This window comes from Choristoneura fumiferana, chromosome 2 (genome assembly GCF_025370935.1).
Source record: "Choristoneura fumiferana chromosome 2, NRCan_CFum_1, whole genome shotgun sequence".
In the NCBI taxonomy this organism is placed as follows: domain Eukaryota; kingdom Metazoa; phylum Arthropoda; class Insecta; order Lepidoptera; family Tortricidae; genus Choristoneura; species Choristoneura fumiferana.
Window position 1 is genome coordinate 11,682,067 of NC_133473.1, and position 19,391 is coordinate 11,701,457.

The 19,391-nt window shown below is 37.1% G+C and overlaps 1 protein-coding gene across 5 annotated transcripts; it reads left to right on the forward strand.

Moving 5' to 3' along the window:
* Nucleotides 1-7,260: 7,260 nt before the first annotated feature.
* ocm (over compensating males) lies at nt 7,261-19,279 on the forward strand. 5 transcript variants are annotated; one of them, XM_074108840.1, is made up of 7 exons: nt 7,261-7,547; nt 8,535-8,773; nt 9,154-9,328; nt 10,431-14,460; nt 14,775-14,895; nt 14,973-15,107; nt 17,160-19,279. In XM_074108840.1, exons 2-7 carry the CDS (start codon nt 8,546-8,548, stop codon nt 17,322-17,324), a joined length of 4,854 nt encoding a protein of 1,617 aa, XP_073964941.1. In that variant the 5' UTR covers nt 7,261-7,547; nt 8,535-8,545; the 3' UTR covers nt 17,325-19,279. The 5 variants fall into 5 exon arrangements, with proteins under 5 accessions (XP_073964941.1, XP_073964928.1, XP_073964936.1 ...); XM_074108827.1 differs by lacking the exon at nt 7,261-7,547 and adding an exon at nt 7,570-8,235; XM_074108835.1 differs by lacking the exon at nt 7,261-7,547 and adding an exon at nt 7,570-7,920.
* The last annotated feature ends 112 nt before the right edge of the window (nt 19,280-19,391 follow it).

The following is a 19,391-nucleotide window of genomic DNA, read 5'->3' on the forward strand; positions in this document are numbered from 1 at the left end:
TGCGAAGTACTAGGTGGGGGTAATGAAATCTATCGCAGCGCTAATAGTGGCCAAAAGTAGAAATAAGAAGAGGTTCTGTCATCTGTCATACTCGGATGAATCTGTCATTAACAAAGCAATTTGTGTAGACTTAACTGCCTAAAATTCAAATCATTTATTCAGTAAATAGGACGCAATGGGGACTTTTACGCGTCATTTTTTAAACTACCAGCGCTCAGTCGGAAAGACCATCATTGCCAAGAAGAATGCGCCGCAAGAAACTTGGCAGAAAGTCATTTTTTCATAATAATATAATTACAAATAAAATACTTAAAAACTATAGTATACAATGAAAGAAAAAAAAGTAACTACAAAAAAATACAGGGATCTATGGGGTCCCTTAGTTACAATACTAAACACTAACTATATCTACGTTCAGTGGAAATGTAGAATGCTTCCACCGTCATAAATTTTAAAATAATAATTTTATAGATGTTCTCTCTCTTCTGAATTATTGAACACAGTCCCTAGTTTTTTCTTAATTCCTCTACATCCCGGACATGTCCAGCAGATACCAACAATTTTCCTTTTGAAACGGTTTGTGGTTGAAATTTTATATTGAGTAATACACACAAAACCGGTCGTAAAAGTACTACGTATTTTGATCTGAAAACGATATTTAATTTATTACTAGCGATACGAGAACACTTATATATGTTTACTATTATTTAAAGAGACCATTAAAGTAGCTTTATCTTTTTGTTTTACGAGCTCTGAATAAATTTTACTTATTATTATTAGCCTATTCTGTCCCACTGCTGAGCAAAGGCCTCCCCCCAATACTTCCACTGCTCTCTGTCCCCTGCATACAAGGGCCAGTCCTTCAAGAAGAAGTCCAGTTCATCCCGCCATCGCCGCCTAGGTCTGCCAGGTCGCCTTTTCGAGTTGGTGGGCATCCACTCGGTGGTTATCTTGGCCCAAAGCTCGTCTGGCATGCGGCAAACATGGCAAACATGGCCAGCCCAGTCCCGCTTCAGCTTAGACGCCGATCGACCTACATCAGTGATTTGGGTCATGGAGCGCAGGGCGGTGTTCCGGATCCGATCGACGAGTTTTAAACCTAGCATGCTGCGCTCCATGGCTCGCTGGCAAACCCCGATTTTGAACTTTAGAGCTTCTGTCAAGGACCAAGTTTGAGCACCGTAGGGGAGAGTTAGTAGTACGCACATATCGATGAGTTTCCTTTTTAAGGAAATTGGGAAGTTACCCTTCATAGGGTGTTTCATTGACCAATAGCTCCTCCAGACGTTTTCTGTCCGTCTTTCGACTTCTTTTTCTTGCCTCGCCTGGAAGGAGACTAATTGGCCCAAGTAAATATACTCATGGACATATGCGATTTGTTCACCGTTTATCTCAATCCTACGTTTGGTGCTATTTGTCATTAACTTGGTCTTCGACATGTTCATCCTTAGTCCAACCTCGAGGCTTGCTTTGCTTAGATCACTAAGCATAACTTGGAGGTCGGTAGCTGATGAAGAGAAGAGGACTATATCGTCAGCGAATCGAAGATTAGTTAACCTTCTATCACCGACGACCAGCCCCTTGTCCTCCCAGCGCGGCGCTAGCTTCCGAAAGACCTCTTCAAGTGTGCTGGTAAAAAGTTTGGGCGATAGTCTCCTTGCTGGACCCCTCTTTGTTTAGGGAAGGACGGTCCTGTTGAATCCATTTAATTTTATAATACCTCATTTAATTTTAATGGCCAAAATTGAATTCACAGCCCTTTGCCCACCCAAATCACGGTATCACAGTAATTAGCATAAAGGTGGTTTACAATAACTGCTAGCCTAACAGTACTACACCACTACCATGAGTTTACAGTGACCGTATTACTCCATAGCGACGGCGTAAATTATACGAACGAAGCGGACGGGCGGAGCGGGCGGGCGGTGAGGTACGAAGCGGACATTTCCTTTGAGTTAGGTACTATTAGTATCATTACCATGAGTTTACAGTGACCGTACTCGATAGCGACGGCGTAAATTATTTGTATGGAGAATTGTACAGCGCCTCTACAAATAATTTACGCCGTCGCTATCGAGTACAGTCACTGTAAACTCATGGTAGTGGTGGGTGACCGGCCAGTGAAGTAAAACTGTCATCCAAATTCCAAACTATGTTTCCGTATACCAAATTTCAAGTCGATGCCATTAACAGTTGAGAAGTTCCGTCCACCAGAGACAATCCTGGCAGAATTTCACTATCACTATCAGATTATTGTATTTTCATCGGATTAACAAAAGTATACCAAATTTCAGATCAATCGGATGCCTACCAGGAAGTGGTCGAAAAAATATTTCGTAAATTTCCAGGACGTACATGCATACATACAACATAGATGTGAAGTTAAATAAAAGCTTTCCGCACAAGAATTTACTGCACACTGCCGCCCATATCCACACAAGCAGGTCACACTCAGGTGGGAATGGCAGCAACACCGAGTGCGTGGAGTAACGGCGAGGGTGACCACCAAGTATTCATCGACCCGGAGGGTACGATTTGTTGTACAGTCGCCATCAGATATTTCGGAGGAAACTATCGAAACATCAACTCTAATTTCATAATAATAGAGTGCGTGTGCCGATATTTTTGACCACCTTGGCCGCTCCGAAATATTTGATGGCTGTACCTACGGTTGTCCTTATGGCAAATGAATCAGGGCAGGTCGTTCATTAATGATCGACAATTACAGGTCGAATATTATAACACATACAGCACGGCGAGTCCCAGCCCCAGCGCGATACGGTACGCGCCGTCAGCAATGCCAGCAAGTCACGCCATCATGCCCGGAGACATTTTGGGAACGCGGAACAGTGTTACGAATTGAGTGAGCCACCAGCTCGAGACAGTCCTGCTCATCCAGTAAAACTTTACGGGAAAATACTGTTAAACAACAATTCCGCCTTAATTCCAAAGCTTTGAAACCGAGATTCCAAAGGAGTTGAATATAAAAAAACCGCTATATATACCTATCCGTACATTATTTTTACAAAAATCGAAGAACAGCTAAGAAGCAAGGCGGACAGGATGTAGATTAATGCAGGTATTTTAAATACTAGTATTTTTAGAGAGCAGGTTAGCAGAGGTATCCTTCATGTACCTACTATATGCTCGGAAGGTCCACACCTAGGTACTAAATTTATTTTGTCTAGGAAGAGATGGAATGCCAACTTCATTCGCTCGTATTTTCCTGATTTAACACAGTATAGTCACCAGTACCACACAACAACAAAACGCGTCGCGCGTGAATAAATATCTGATACGACTATCTTTAGGGCCGGTAAGACGTGTCAGATATTTTTGCATGCTTCGCTGCGGCAGATAATGTAAGCAGGTGACTACCGACCGACGATGAGCTAGAGCACGAACAAGATACGCCCATTAAGGCGGAATGATAAATGTAGTAAAAATCGAATTCAGGGTATTGTATTGTATAACTGTTTATCTACACCCATATAGTAAATCCTCAATTTGTAAATCTGTTTAAAAAATATACCTCGTTAAGTTTCTTGCCGGATTCTTCTCACCAGAGGTTTTTCCGAACCGGTGGTAGATTTTTTTGACATTCATAAGTGCTTGTTATGTGGCAGACATATACCTACCTATAGCTCGACCGTTTAAATGAGTCCTCGCGGACTCAGTTACGCGGTTTGCCTATAGTTCTCGTTAAAGCAAGTCATTCTCAATAGTAATTGTTCTTGAACACATGATAGAGGATTTAATATATGGATATAGATAAAATATTGTATGCAACTGTACTTAATTAGGCCTTAAAACACTCATGTGACCCTATTATGAAACTCGGCACACTCGTGTTTTAAGGACCCCTATTACGATACAGTTGCATAAAATACTATTATTGTACATACAAACACATGAAATTAACAGAAAACAGGCTTATTTATTATCCAATAAAGCCACACACACACACAAATCCATTTTCACAAATTGAATAAATGTCAGTTTGTTGCTTAACCTTTTCGTATAAGCCAGCAGCAGGGCTACTACGAAACTCGAAGTGTCGTGCGGTCCCTCTGACACTTATACTATTTAATACGAGAGCGAGAGAACGGTCCGATACAAACTTCGAGTTTCGAGCAGCCCTGCTGTACGAGTAGCTGAGTCAGTGACGTCATTCCCACTGAGCGTCGTGGTGCATGCATAATGGAATTTGTGGTGCCCGACCACTGAACATTTGATTTCAGCGATAAATTGGGGTTTCGGTTTTGATAGAAAAAGTTCAGAAACTGAAACTAGGTTCGTGGGATTTCGTGCAGAGATTTAGAGCACATTTACAAATAGTTGTTACGTTGTTTTTCGACATTAAATGAAATATATTTCATGGACCAAGTGATTAATAAGGGCATTGTTTATAATGCCCGGGCATTATGAATAATGGCAAGCTACACCGGGCCAAGGAGTGGATGAACAGTTGTAGGTAGAGCTCAATTAATGGTCTACACACGACTTTATTATACCTAAAGTAATAAGAGGGTGTAGGGCATTTTGAGCTTTTCGTCTACTTTTGCTGCTGATTGTACCTGGTAAACCTAAATATTCAGGTGTTACTTATCCAGTAACTACTTAAGTACCACAAAACATGTTAGATAATGCCTGAAGTTATACTTTACACGGCTGATGTTTACCTAGTTACTTTACTAGGTTAAAATTAAATAATTACAGTGTGGGGAGAGGCTACAACTGAAAGGGCTTGTAGGTGATTGACGTCGTTTATGAAGAGACGTTTCTACATCTCCATCTTCAAGCCTCGAGGAATCTTCGTCGTACTCCGGAGAGCGACGAAGATTCCTCGAGGCTCGAAGATGGAGATGTAGAAATACTGCGATGATCTTGCACGAGGAAAACAAACAAACTGTTCTTCTGAGAACATAACAAACTGTCCTTCTGAGGACACAATCGATCTTATGATCGTGGTCTCTTCACAACAACGTCTCTTCATAAACGACGTCAATCACCTACAGGCTCTTTCCTGGCGGATATTATGCCTGGAGTGGAGACCGAAGCGTCGTCGACAGTTGTATATTTCTATTCTAACCTAAAATTTTACTTTCTATTGCATTCTGCATAAATAAGTAGGTATATCGATCTAAAACAACAAATTAATTACACTCTTTATATTTACAATTACACTATACGAGCAATAAATATTGAAAGCCGATATTTTTGGGTTAAGTAAGATACGGCAACACTGCTGCCCTACCTAATACTAATATAATAACATTACAGTCGTTCCGATTTGGCAGACGCCGACAAATAGTTCCGAGGAATATCCTTATCCTAATCCTTACTAAATTAATATTGTAAGAACGAAAGTAACTGTTTGTCCGTTTATCTATTTCCTCTTCACTGAACCGATTAATATGAAATTTGGAATGGAGACAAATTCTTCGCAGACGGAATCGCGGGCTGAAACTAGAGTTTATAATAACAACTAGCCTGTTGCCCGCGACTCCGTCTGCGTAGATTTCGTTTATCATACTATCAGGTCAAGTCAAGTCAAAATACTATCTTTATTTTAAACAGATTTACAATATTATTAAATAATATCTATACATCACAAGTATTAGTATCCCGCGGGAACTATGCAATTTTCCGGGATAAAAACTATGCTGTCCTTCCCCGGGACATAAACTATCTGTAATTTGAATTTCATCCTAATCGGCAGGGCTACTACGAAAGTCGAAGTTCATGTCGTGCGGTCCCTCTGACACATACTATTTAATACGAGAGCGAGAGGGACGGTCCGATACGAACTTCGAGTTTCGAGTTTCATAGTAGCCCTGCTGCTCACTTCGTCGCATTCGCCTTCGTAAAAAAATGTAGAGCTGCGATGCGATCATGCTGCGACGGAAGTTTACATACGTTGACATACAACGTGTGATGAGCGCTGCTGAATGACCACCTCCGCTACCACAGAGGTGAAGCTCTTGGCCTCCGCCTCCTCTAAGAAGGATTCCTTTACAACGCTAGTTTGACGGTTTGCATTTAGATAAACACTAGGTAATCTTGCTATACCCGAACGTAGGTACTCTCGTTTGCACGTGGTAAGTAAAATTAATCTCGATACATACTTGTGACTAAGGCCATTTTTTAATTTCTATACTTATATAAATATTTGTATTGTAGCTACCCGTATGTAGGTACGTATGTATTTATCTTGACAATCAATAACATTAATAATAGATTCTAACTTATAAGTAACTAACTTATACATGATATGCGTATGTAGAAGATAAATATCGATAAGATAATTATGGAAGGCACGAATAAGCATAATGTAGAAGAGGTAGAGGTTATAGTGTACCTACAAAATATATAAACCCCTTCAACATAATTATAGATCTAATAATAATCTCACGACTTCAGGTTCTACCCATATTCTGCTACCACAAACAAGAGCTGTGACAGTAAACTACGACTTGCCTGCATCCATCACTGGCCTTACACAATGAAGTTCGATTTTCGAACTTCTTTCTTATCGTACCATTCCGTTCACGGAATATTTAACAGAAGAGTGAGAGGGAGAGGGCCGATACGATATGAACTTCAATTCGAATATATAGTGCAGTGCACGTCAGCACACATGAACGAACGACTAAATGAATGATCCTTGAAACTGACAATTGCGTTCCACTCTATCAGAACTTCGCTCGCCCCTTCAAAAGTGGCCAATGTGGTCTTAATCAAATCTACTTAGATTGTCTGCTTTTACCCTACTATGGTATTTATTCGACACTTTAGTTAAATTACATTTATTCCGATTAAGGTATACCTAGTTAATTTTGCTAGCGTCTACGCTAGCAAGCTTTAAACAAATCTAGAAAACTATATATATGGTAATTCATAATGGTTGATAAACGATGACATGACAGTGTGAATGTGAATCCTAGTATTAAGTTGTTGATACGTGGTTGAAACTCAAGCTGAAATGTTGAATATTTTTTTAATATGTCATTGTATCCTTTTTATAGCATTGTATTTTTTTCAGACTGGCAATATAAAATCACGTGAGTCACTTAATCATAAATACTTTCGTAATGACACAAATCCATGTACATGCATTCATAATAATGTGGAAATGCCCCACACGTTTTGTTTGTTTTTAATAAATTTTACTTTTGTCGCCATTTATAAAGTATAATTGTCTGATTCATTCATATATACATTTGTTTAGTCTGTGGGTGTAATTGAATGAATGAATGGCTATGGTCTATGGTTATGGTTGGAAGGAAAGATAACATAAACGTGTCCAACCAAAAAACAAATTGTATAAATTAGCACTTAGATTCCTCAAAATCAATTAAATGAGACATAATTCATAGTGAAATATGAATATAACCTTTAAGCTAGTGTTTATTTTGAAATGCTTAAAGAGATTATGTCGGGTGTATCTAGGCATCTGTGAATAGTAATAAGGTGTTGAACGTGTTGGCAGCCATTTTGAAAATAAGCAGTGCAATCCAGCTCCATCACTGTGCACAAAATACCAAGTATGTTAAGGTCGGCTTCACTATTTCGCCGTCTTATAAAATAAAAGATTAACTATTAGACTGCTTTAAGGCATTTTTTGTAAACCTTAGGCTTACACAAAATGCCGGCAGTGTTATGCCTGGCGCCATTTTGAAATTTCTAGAAACGTCATTCATTCGTTTTGCCAACGTAGAGACTAGAGTAGGTAGGTAGTGTCGTGAAGTCGTAACCGTACAATACAAAACGGGCATACGGTATTACGATAGGTTATGAATTGTTACCTGTATAAAAGGTGTGGAATAGTACTATTTTACAAATTAATCATGTTATAAAAGGCTTCGAAATCAAACAATGTGGACTAGTGCGATTACAACAAGTGGTACAACACGGTAGGTAGGTTGCTTAAGTTAGTGTTTAGGTTATGTCAACGATGGGAAACGATGGGATGGGTTGTCGTGCGAGAATAAAAAAGTACACGTAAACTTAAGGAATCGATTTGAACGCAGTTTTATATTAATCTAACTTGGATTGTTTTTGAATATTTTCTAAATCAAAGACGGCCGCAGTTGATTGTTTGTAAATAGGGATGTAGTGAACGTCGGCGGCCATTTTGTTGTGAGAACGCCCGTCTGCCATTTTACTACATTTATTTTCATTAAACTTATTTGTTTTATACCTGCCTTTTAATAGTGTTGAAATTGTGATTAAGTAAGTAATTATACAAATCAAAAGAGTAAGAAGACTGACCCTATACCTACCTACATTACTGAACCTATGCTGCCTGTCTCTTTACTCTTTTTGACCGCAAATAGTACCTAATTTGTTTAAGTAGGTAGGTACTTCTTTCATCGTGATACTTAATTATACATGTGTGTACATGTAAACTTTAAAAATATGTAATTTAAAAAAGATAATCTTTCTTATTTTCACTTTGTACCTGTGAATGAAGTCTATGGGTAGCTACAATGTTTATACCTGCTAAAATGTAATTCAATGTGTGATTTAAGGAAATAAGAAAATGGATCCTGTAATAAAATCCTCCGAAAGCTCATGTGCTACTGCCAAAAAGCGATTTTATTCGTGCTTTGTGCCATTGTGTACTAATAATTCTGTGAGGAATCCTGACAAAACTTTCGTTATTGTACCTTCCGATGATGGCGTTAGAAAGAAATGGTTTCAAGCCGTGGGAAAGGAATACAAGTTTATTTTCAAAACAGTAATTTATTGCTGTGAGGACCACTTTGATGTAAGTAAAGGTTAAAATAGCTACTGAATATGACTAAATACATAATAGGTTTATAGGAGGAAGGTAGGATTATAGGTTTAGGTTAATTTTATTTTGTTTTTTATTTTGTGACATTAATATCATTTTGCTTATTGACTTAGAAAAAAATACATAATTAATAGGTTAAATAAATCAAAGAACACATTTCGCCACTAATAAAAATTTCTTTACCTGTACTTTTCGAGCAATAATATTGTAACATCTACCCACATTTTAACTTAAGACATTGCAACACTTTATGTTATGGGAAGCATGTACAATATGTATCCATATCTATTTCATTTTCAATAAACAAATAAATTAACGGAGGTGAATTAAAATATTTTATTAACATTTTTCAGTTAAAAAATGATGCTGACAACACAATTTCTACAGAAAAAAAACTTATACTGAAGAAAGATGTCGTCCCTTATATTTTTAAATGTAGAGAAACATCAGAAGAAAAGCCAGAAGCCGTAATTGTGGAACAGAAAAAACATGAGATTTTTGATAGTGTTCTCCAAGCTCATCCCTTAGGTATGTCAAAACATACATCTCCACTCCATTAGGTACTTGTGGCTCAAAAGTCCATGAGAGCCAGACCTTCGTTATTTTGTAAAAGATGAAAGTTTCTCTGTGTATATCCCCAATACCTACAGTTAAAAACAACCCCCCGACTATGAAGTTTGGATCATTGATTGCTCTGGCAGATAAATAAATTCGCATCTCAAATTACTTAAATTTAAAGTTTAGATTTAATTTCATCTATTCGGAATAATATTAGAAATCATGCCGTCCATTGCCAGACGCTTAGTACGTTGTATCATATAGGCAGGGCCGGATTTAGAGGTCTTAAGGCCTTGGGGCAACAAAGGAGTGGTGCCCCCTCCCCTCCCCAAACTATTTTCCAAATAAAATAATTGTTTGTATACGTAAAGGTAAAACTGAAAAAAAAATAACAAAGGAAAAGTTGTTTACTAGTGAGTTTTTGTCGTCGGAATTTGAAAAAAAAAAACCGAAGTCTATTGTGGGGATCTCGGGGCTGTAGCCCCGGATGCCCTCCTCTATATCCGGCCCTGCATATATTATTGGATACTCTGTATTTATCTTGATTTCCGTTAATTTCGAGAGACTGCTCAAATTCGACTCACTTCATTGATAGAAACTTAAATACTTGGTAATTATCTTTTTGGCCAAATCGAATTTCATTTATAATATAATTTCATAACGGCACATTTTTGTCACGTGGTAATTTTTGTGACATAGAACATGGGTGTTTAGTCACGATAACATATAACTTATTCTGCATGTTGCTGCACTTACCTACTTATACTTTACAAGATAACGTAATATTTTGTAATTCGCAATTATAAAGCGCATTATTTAATACATTCACTATCCCCATACAAAATGGTTTGACAAAGTCACACGTCCTAGTGTGCTTCCACTTTGAAGACATTTTGAAGTTGTGAACCCACAGTGGAAGCACGGACTCCTGAATAAAAGGTTCATGTCCCCACATTGGGGACACCCGGACAGGGAAGGTGTTAAGCAAGCCGCCGTATGTTTAAATTTTCAATTCAAAGAATTTGTATTTAAGCTGGCTTACACTTAATAGGTATAAACTTTTTTTTTTCAGATTCATCGTTGAAGATGGATGAAGAATCTAATGTGTTCTCGTCAAAAATCACACGAAGTGCAAGATTATTAAAAAACAATCTTAGTGATCTTCTTCATACAGTTCACGCTCAACCTGTTGAACAAAAAAAGAAAGATAAAATATTTTTCTGTGATTTTCAACCAAGAACTGATAAACATTTCGAATCAAAGAGAAAGACAAGATTTAAGGTCAAAACTGTTCGAGAAATAAGACATTCCTTTGAAAAGGATATCTACTCATATCTACCGACCGAGCTTGAAAAACAACAAAATGTTCTGCTTCGTAAAATTAGATCTGGCTCTTCTAGAGACGAAAATACAAAAACCCTCGCCAAAAATATGTTAAAATGTGACAAACCAGTGTCTAGGGCTGCGTGGCAAATGTTGATGAATCTTAATCCTGAGGACTGTACACATTCTACCCAGTTTGTGTTGTTAAATGGTAAACTCATTCGTGTTAATGGTAGCAAGGGCGGAAAGTATAAGTTCCTTTGCAAGTATGACTTAGGTGAAAAGAAAAAACCGATAAGAATGAAATCTTCATTGAAACGTAAATCACTGATTAAAAAGAAGGGCCTTCTGCAGAATTCCTTAAGTATAAATTTTAAACCTGGACCGCTAACCAAGAAAACATTATTAGATGATTCGTATCAAAAATACCATGTCGGAGATATAGAGTTGCTAAAATTACCGATGCCAGGGCTCGAAATACAACCGACAATTGGAAAAGCTGTAGATCCAGCAGTAGCAAAGTTTTTGCATAATATGCAACAAGCAGATGGAACGATTTCAGATAAATGGGCCGAATTTTCTGTCTCTGTTTTGTCGACTATAAAGAATGAAAATATTGTACAATGTGAAGATCAAAGTCATGTGACGTTTGACCTTAGTTACAAATGTGACCAGCAGAGAATTCTTATGCGCCGTGATATCTGTAGTGATTTTCACAAATCAATCACAAAACATACCTCGCAACCAATGGACATCACAAGAGAAGACTGCGTTGAAATTTCAGAAATTCAAAAAATTCTTGATGAAATGTTACATTCAGTACAAATTAGTGTAGAGCAAGAAAACATGTACACTGGAGATGACGAACCTAGAATTCCCGAAGACACTCATTCCAACGGGACAAATGTATTGGTAAAAGATAAGCCCAAACGTAAATATGGGGAACTTGAAAAGCTTGACGTCACGATTATACGTTTATCAGAAGCTCCTGATATAAATCCCACCAATATGTGTCCTAAGGCGCACTGTGCTTTAGGTTGTTTATGTGCATCATTAGAATGTGCATTAAAATTTAAAAGGCACTGTGGACGTTCTGAATGTATGTTTGAATGTAAATGTGACTTTTCAAAGTATAAAGTGATTGATTCATTCGAGCGCGATTGTTCTGATTTGATACCCGGCTTACTTAATATAGACAGCGCAATGAGTTCAAAAATGGCTAAAGAGGAACAGAAATTTCATCAAACAGTTATTGTCACTTCTGAAAATAGTATGCTCTTAAAATCCAAGCGGAGGGATTGGAAATCTTCAAGAAAATACGCGGATTTTTATAGCAGCATGTGCCTCAAAGCAGAAAGCAAGTCTGATAGAGTACCGGCAATTGCACTGGAAAAACTAAAGTTAGACAACGTAGAAACATGGTGTATGATTCACAATTTATACAAGTGTTTTTGTAAATGTATATTTACAGATAATTCTGTTTCAGACGCAATAGTAGATGAAAATAAGGTAAATAACTTTGTGCAGAAAAATGATTTATCACTCGAAAAGCCAAATGAAAATGTTGAGAAAAATAACGGCAAAACTCGTGTGAGTGCTTTTTCGCAACAGGATAGGATCTTTTCTTTCAAAAAAAGTATGAAAGGCATGTGTGATCTGTTTGGAAAAGAACCGGTCGAATATTTTCCAGATGTTATTTTTGATAGTGAAAGTGCGAGAGTAAAACCATTTACAGGACGAAAATACTGTAACGAACATTATTTAAATGCTAATAAAAAAATTATTGAGTTGGAAAAACACGACCATATATTACGCAACAGAATGATGGTCCTTATGAACAAATGTGCAAATGAAAGCTTAGCTCAGGCAGACACTGTCGTAGAACCGGTCAGTGATAAAACGATTGAAACGTCCACACAGCCATCAGCGCCAGTCACGTCTGATGAAGAAACAGTGCCACAGATAAAGATATTTACAAAAAAAAGTTTACCGGATAAGAAAAAGTTGGTTGCTTGGCTAGAAACAAGTTACAAACACTACAAGCAACGCATCGCACAGGGCATTGTTAAAGTGTCTCTTGATCCACCAAAACTGGGTAAAATGGCTTTGTATCCGTGGGAGTTCATTCTAAGCAGATATAGGGATAAAAAGAACCTGTTTTTGATTTCGAAAGAACCGCAGTATCGTATATTTATGGCAGTGGATACAAAGAATCCTTTCTTTAATAATTGTATCGACATAAATGATATCCGTTTTGCTGATTTACATAAATATCCTAGTACTGTCAAAAATTTACTGACAAATGCAACAGATTTAAAAGATAACTTTTGTATATTGTGTGGTTTGACTTCTTGTTGGGAATTAATTGGTTCCGTTACTAAAATATGTGATCAAAAAGAGAGCAAAACAGAAATCCAATTGAACAATGAAAATCCAAAAGACGATATTCCCGAAGAGATACCAATGGTGTACGAATCAGCAGATTCTAACGCTGAAATAGCATCGCGTGAACAGCAAAAAGCAGAACACGAAACAAAGACTAAGGATAGCGAAACAATACCAGAATCTTCTAAATGGTTTGTGATGACCGTTGAAAAAGATTTTGATGAAATACAATTTTATAATAAAGGCTTTTTTGTTAAACTTGAAAGTATTATCAAAGCTATTAGCGTTGCTCGTTCTACTGGAAAAACTGTAAGGTTATCTTCTCAAAAATGTGCTGATACCACCGGCCCGCAATTTGGTATTTACGCTATACCAAATCACAATGAATCTTGTGTGTTTGTCGGACCTTATGAAAAAGACGAATCACTGGGTATAGAAACCGTTAAAAATATTTTCTGTTTGCGACAGCAAAGACGTACCAGAGGCGTGTGGATTACTACCAAAAAACTGGATAATTTTCAAGTTATCGATAATCCATTGTCATTTATGCCTCCCAAAAATACTCCAATGGCTGAAATGATGACGTTAGCTGGTAATTGTGTAAATACTGGCAAAAACCCAGAGTACTTAACAGAAACAAATGAAGTAAAAGCGCCTGTATCACAAAAGAAAACAGATTTAAAAAGGCAAGAAGACACAAAAATTTTGAAACCTATAAAAATCCGAAAAACTAATGGTTTCTTTCACCTTGCACCGAATGGAACACTTAAACAAATATCTCCTCAAAAGTATAATGCTCACAGTAACGTACATTCACCTGCAGTGCTCGACACATCCTTGACAAAGCAAGCAGAAAGCCGTAGTCCTTTATTAAGCAATGCTTCGTCAATACTTGCAAATATTCCTCCACCTACGCTTGTTACAATTCATAAAAGACCGATTGCAGAAATTGCCCCTCATGTAAAAATACCAGAACCATGCAAAAAAGAAAGAGGCATGTTCATTCTAAAACCAGAAGAAATAAACAAGAGACTTCTACAACACCAAATGCCTTCTACTTCGCATCGACTGAATCCACGTGAACATAATGTCAATTCGACAGATGAACAGGAAATAGAAATGGATATAGAGAATTTCCTGGCCACTGCCGAAGAATGTGTTGCTCCAAATGATGATATTTTAATTATATCGGATGAAGAAACCGACGTGGAAAGTAAAGTAAATGCATGTCCAATAAAAAGATGGACAAAGGTGTGGATTGAATGTAAAACTGTTAATGACTTAGGTTGGATACCAGGCCGAAGAAACGAAGGAGGTTTAGTTAGCTTTGAATTTCCGGGGTTCAAGTATACAGAATTTTATGAAAAAGAAGAGGCATTTGCAAAACTTAACCAGTAAGTATACAATTTTCTTCTTCACTTTACAATTTTACCATCATTTGAAATTTCAGATTAATTTCAACTTAACCCGTCGGCCGCCCTGCGCGACACAGTGGCGTGTATCTAAGTACCTACTGGTGATTAGGCAATTTTTGTTACTGGTTTCGATCACCCTTTAACATAGGGTACTAGTCCAAAATTACCCAAAAAAGTCGTTGGTCGCGCGACGGGTTAATAAGCTAACAACTAAAAAAAAGTAATCTACATACATAAAAGCAATAATGCTATCAATGAAAATGTAATCAAAAGTTAAATTTTCTCTTTTTTAGGGTTTTGTCCAGAAAAGTATACATACCGAAAAATATTAATCTCGAATGGAGTATTGCTGAATCTGAACAGGTACTTGCCACGAAGCATATGTTAAAATCGGACGCGTTGGAACCTGATTCCGTAAGTAAATTAAAAGTCTTAAATCATCTGCTTAGCTCTTGCTTAATGCCAGATATAACTTGTAAAGTTAATTTTAGGTGATGACTAAGCGAGGTATCCGTCGAAGACATGTCCTTGTATCTGGAAAATCTTTGTTGAAGAATGAAGTTGAAGATGGTGAAAACTCGAAGGTTGAAGGCAATAATAAAGAATCGACTTTTAATTTAGAAAAAGTGAGTATGATTGTTTAGACTAACGAATGAACTTGTATTAGGTACATGCTATTTAGATGTCCAGGATTAGGTATGTTACGAGGGATGTTCACTAAGTAATAAGAATTATAAGGACGCAGGTATCTTATAATTTATTTATTTATTTCAAAATAGTGACCTCTTAGTTACGCACACTTATTATATCGTTTCTCCAAACATAAAATTCCCTTTTTATTACAAAAAAAATGTCTTTACCCCTCAAAAATCCAGTACCTACTAGGTACGGCGATCACGAAACGAAGAAATACTTAGTTGGAAATCGCTAGGAGGTCGTGGCAGGTACGGGGTATGCTTCATAAATTCAAAGCCAGCATCTTTGATGGCAGCCATCGTCACTCTTGGCTTATGTGCGGGGGCGTTATCTAGGTGTAACAAAACAACTTTTGATAGTTTATCTCTATGTTCTGCATTTAAATTCCCGGCAATAGTGGCTCCATGATCGAGGTACCTATTCGATCATTACTACCCTTTGGCTATTCCAAAAAAGATAGTCCATGAGCTTACTGGCGGATGGGTTGCCTTAAATTTCTTAGGGTTCGGAGATGATGGCCTCTTCCAAGTCATAGACTGTTGTTATAAAACGAGTCAAAAATCGGCCAGGTTCTTGTAACAAATCCAAACAGCTTTGTGAAATCCACTGCCTGGTTTGTTTCTGTGCATCCGTAAGCATCCAGGACATTCAGCGCGCTGATAGGTACCTATTTCGTGCCCAAAAGGTCATGTATAATATTATGGACACTCCCTTTACCAAATTGGGAGTGATGACCGTATGCGCCTATTTAAAACTAAATTTCCTATGCCAAAATACCAATCAACATGGGATCCAACTAAAGTACTCCATGCCTGCCAGTGCCAGTCCTTTTTTATTTCTTTACAAAAAATATTATATGTCATTCTCATTACTTACTTATTGAAAACCCCTCGTAAAATAAACGCTTGAAGGGGTTAATGGATTCTTATAATTATTTTGGCATATTTGTAACACAACTTTGTCTCAGATTGCCTTTGTTTGGTAGGTACCTACATTTTGCACGTTCTGATTTTTTGCTTGGTTTAATTACTCATGTGGGGTCGGGTTAGAATTACACCTCTCCATTTCTTCCGTGGATGTCGTTAGATGCGACAGGATATAGGTTAAGGTATACCGACGGCGACAGGCTAGCAACCTCTCACTATACCGTTTTTGTTAAACTTAAAACCTAAAATTGCTAAAAGTGGCTCCGAAGCGGTAAAGTTTCGTGTGCTCTGCCTACAGATGTGCAAGTTGCAGAAAGTTTCCAAAAACTTGGAAAGTTCTCGGAAATTTCTGGAAATTTTCACAAGAAATAAAAGAAATTTAAATTTAAGAAACGGAAAGTTTCAATCCTCATACAAAATTGTGAGAAGTTTCCGAAAATTTCCTATATGAAAAATTCCGTAACTTTGGAGTTTCCTATGGCACACATCAGGCTCTGCCTACCCCATTTGGGAATACAGGCGTGATGTTTGTGTGTGTGTGTTTAATTTGCCATTATATTTTTGGTGCCAGGTCCGTCTTCTCCAAAGGAAGTCGCTAAACCATGCTTTTTTAAACTCGAACGAATCATATTTTAGTAGACTTATTTTAAATTGGAAATGTAAATACGTAGATAGTTATATATATTCATTGAAATAAAAATAATGATGACTATAGGTTACATACACCAGTTTTAATACATATAGTATAGTAGCTTATGCCCGCGACTTCATCTGCGCGGATCTAGATTATCGCGCGGTGGCGCCCTCTACCGGAATAAAAGGTATCCTATGTTGATCCTTGGGGTTCAAACTTCCTCCTATATACCAAATTTCATCAAAATCGGTTCAGTGGTTTCGACGTGAAAGCGTAACAGACAGACAGACAGACAGTTACTTTCGCATTTATAATAGTATAGTAAGTAGGGATAAGATCTTATACAATATTTGTTTGGAATATGGTCAACTCCAAATTATGGCGTCACGTAAGTACTTATTTATATTCAAAAATGTTTGCAGCCACAAGATTGCATCGAAGACTTAGAAAAAACGAGTCAATTGCTGGAAGATGAAGGCCAAAGACTTTGGAACACACTAAAAACAAACTCTGACAATACCGAGGCGTTGGACGATCTTCGCGAACAGATCGCTGCGAGGCTTCAGAGTATGGTGTCTAACATGTAAACAGAAAAAAAATCAAGAGTTAGTAGACATTAGTAGACTGATTAAACACTTTGTAAATTTTATAAATGTTTCATAAACATTACGTTCAGTCCCCACATGTATCCTCCCAAGTCCCTAAGATTACGAGGGGTGGCTGAAAAGTTCAGAACCTAAGATAAAAAATAATATTTGAAAAATTTTGGACTGACAAGGAAGAGGCCTTTACACAGCAGTGGGTGGAGGTGGACGCATTTGTTTGATTTACAATGTATATTTTTCAATAGGAAGGTTTGATTCTCCCTTAACTAAATAAATAACGTATAAATATAAGAACACGAAATATCTCGGATTCAGAGCTTTCCGCCGCTACTTGTACCTACTTCAATGTTTTTCTCTGCCCGCCCTGTTCCAAAAGTGTGACGGAATAGGGCTTTTGTAGTTTGTCGTTGTCGTTATCTATATATGGGTCATTGGACGGTTAATGTGTTAAAAACGAGTAACAATGAAGAGGGATATTTTAAATGACGTAGTTAACAGTTTCTATGTGAGATCGTGTTTGTAGGTACCTATTTCATAATTGTGAACTTCATATTGTGAAGGAAAGTGTAACTAATTTGATTCTAAGAATTATATATACTCCTGTGTTTATCAGGTTATATCATTCACATCTGATACACTGCTTCGGTTCACATCGATGCACCTGTATGTAATAAGTAATCCACGGATTATATGTACACTAAAGAAAAACAACGCAACGATAATCTACTACAGTCAAAGACACATTGCACAACTATCATATTTCTGAAAATTTATGATAGGTATGGACCATAAATAGTGTAACTACTTTCTATTCAGTCATACGCAACAAGTTTAAGTTCAGCATTTTTTTCTATGGTTCACATTGTCAATATTCAGAAACTGATTAGTTTTACAATGTGTTGTGCGTGACCTATTGCGACGTGACATGTCATTTGTAATTTATGTGAATTTACATGCAATAAACTACTTTTGATTTGTGCTGAGGTGGTCTGAAGTACAGTCACCATCAGATATTTCGTAGCAGCCAAGGTGATCAAAAATATCGGAGCATGAAATCCAATGCCTCGACACTATAGTGCATGTTCCGATATTTTTACCTTGACCGCTCCGAAATATCTGATGGTAACTGTCCCTACTTCAGATGTGAATGTATGATTGTTTAAATGCTTTGTATGTAAGATATGATGATAATCATCATACTTGACTGTTATTTTTGTTAGTGTTAAGATTTTTCTTTCAATTTACTGTGTTAATTTTGGACTGATAGTTTATTTAGTTATAATTGTTTTAAATATATAATTATCAGGGAAGTTGTTCTGTGAAAAAAAACTACAAGTAATTATTTTCACTAAATAAGACCAGTTTTGAAGTGCTTAAATATCTCTCTTCGGAAAATAACAGTAAAATGTTAAGTCTGACAGGAGGTGTAATTTACTTTAATGTAAAAGGCATACAAATATTATCATTTTAATCATAGTCATGTAAAAATAATCTGTGATATTATGCTAAATAATGTGTATTTTGAAAAATTTTACGCACTTTGAAATCCACCACAACAAAGTTCCTTCATGATAAGTTGAGTTGGCGAGCATGTTCAGTTCAGTTCACTCGGTGGATCAACACGGTTCAGAGTGCAATAACAAGCGGCGGAGACAGCAATTTGAAAGGCGTCAACTCTGTCTAATTTTAATGTACAAATTCTATGACTGATTCGTGTAGCTAAACGTAAAGCGTAGGTTTATTCCTAGTAACGTAGGTTGTCGAGTATTAGTCTTAATAAAACTTCACGTACGGTTTACAAAAAGTTGTATTTTTTTCGATCTTTCTTTTCCTCTAAGTTTTATTTATCATCATCATCATCTCCCGCCTGTATGGGACTGCTGGGCGCAGGTTTGCTCTCAGAACCATCGTAGGTGTATTGTGCGCAGCAGGTGTCTCTTACGACATTATCCTTCACCGGCAAGCTCGTAGTATATTTCAGATATACTAATATATTATAAGCTATAAAACTCTATTGTTAAACTAAAGATTATGTGGGGTACTGGGAAA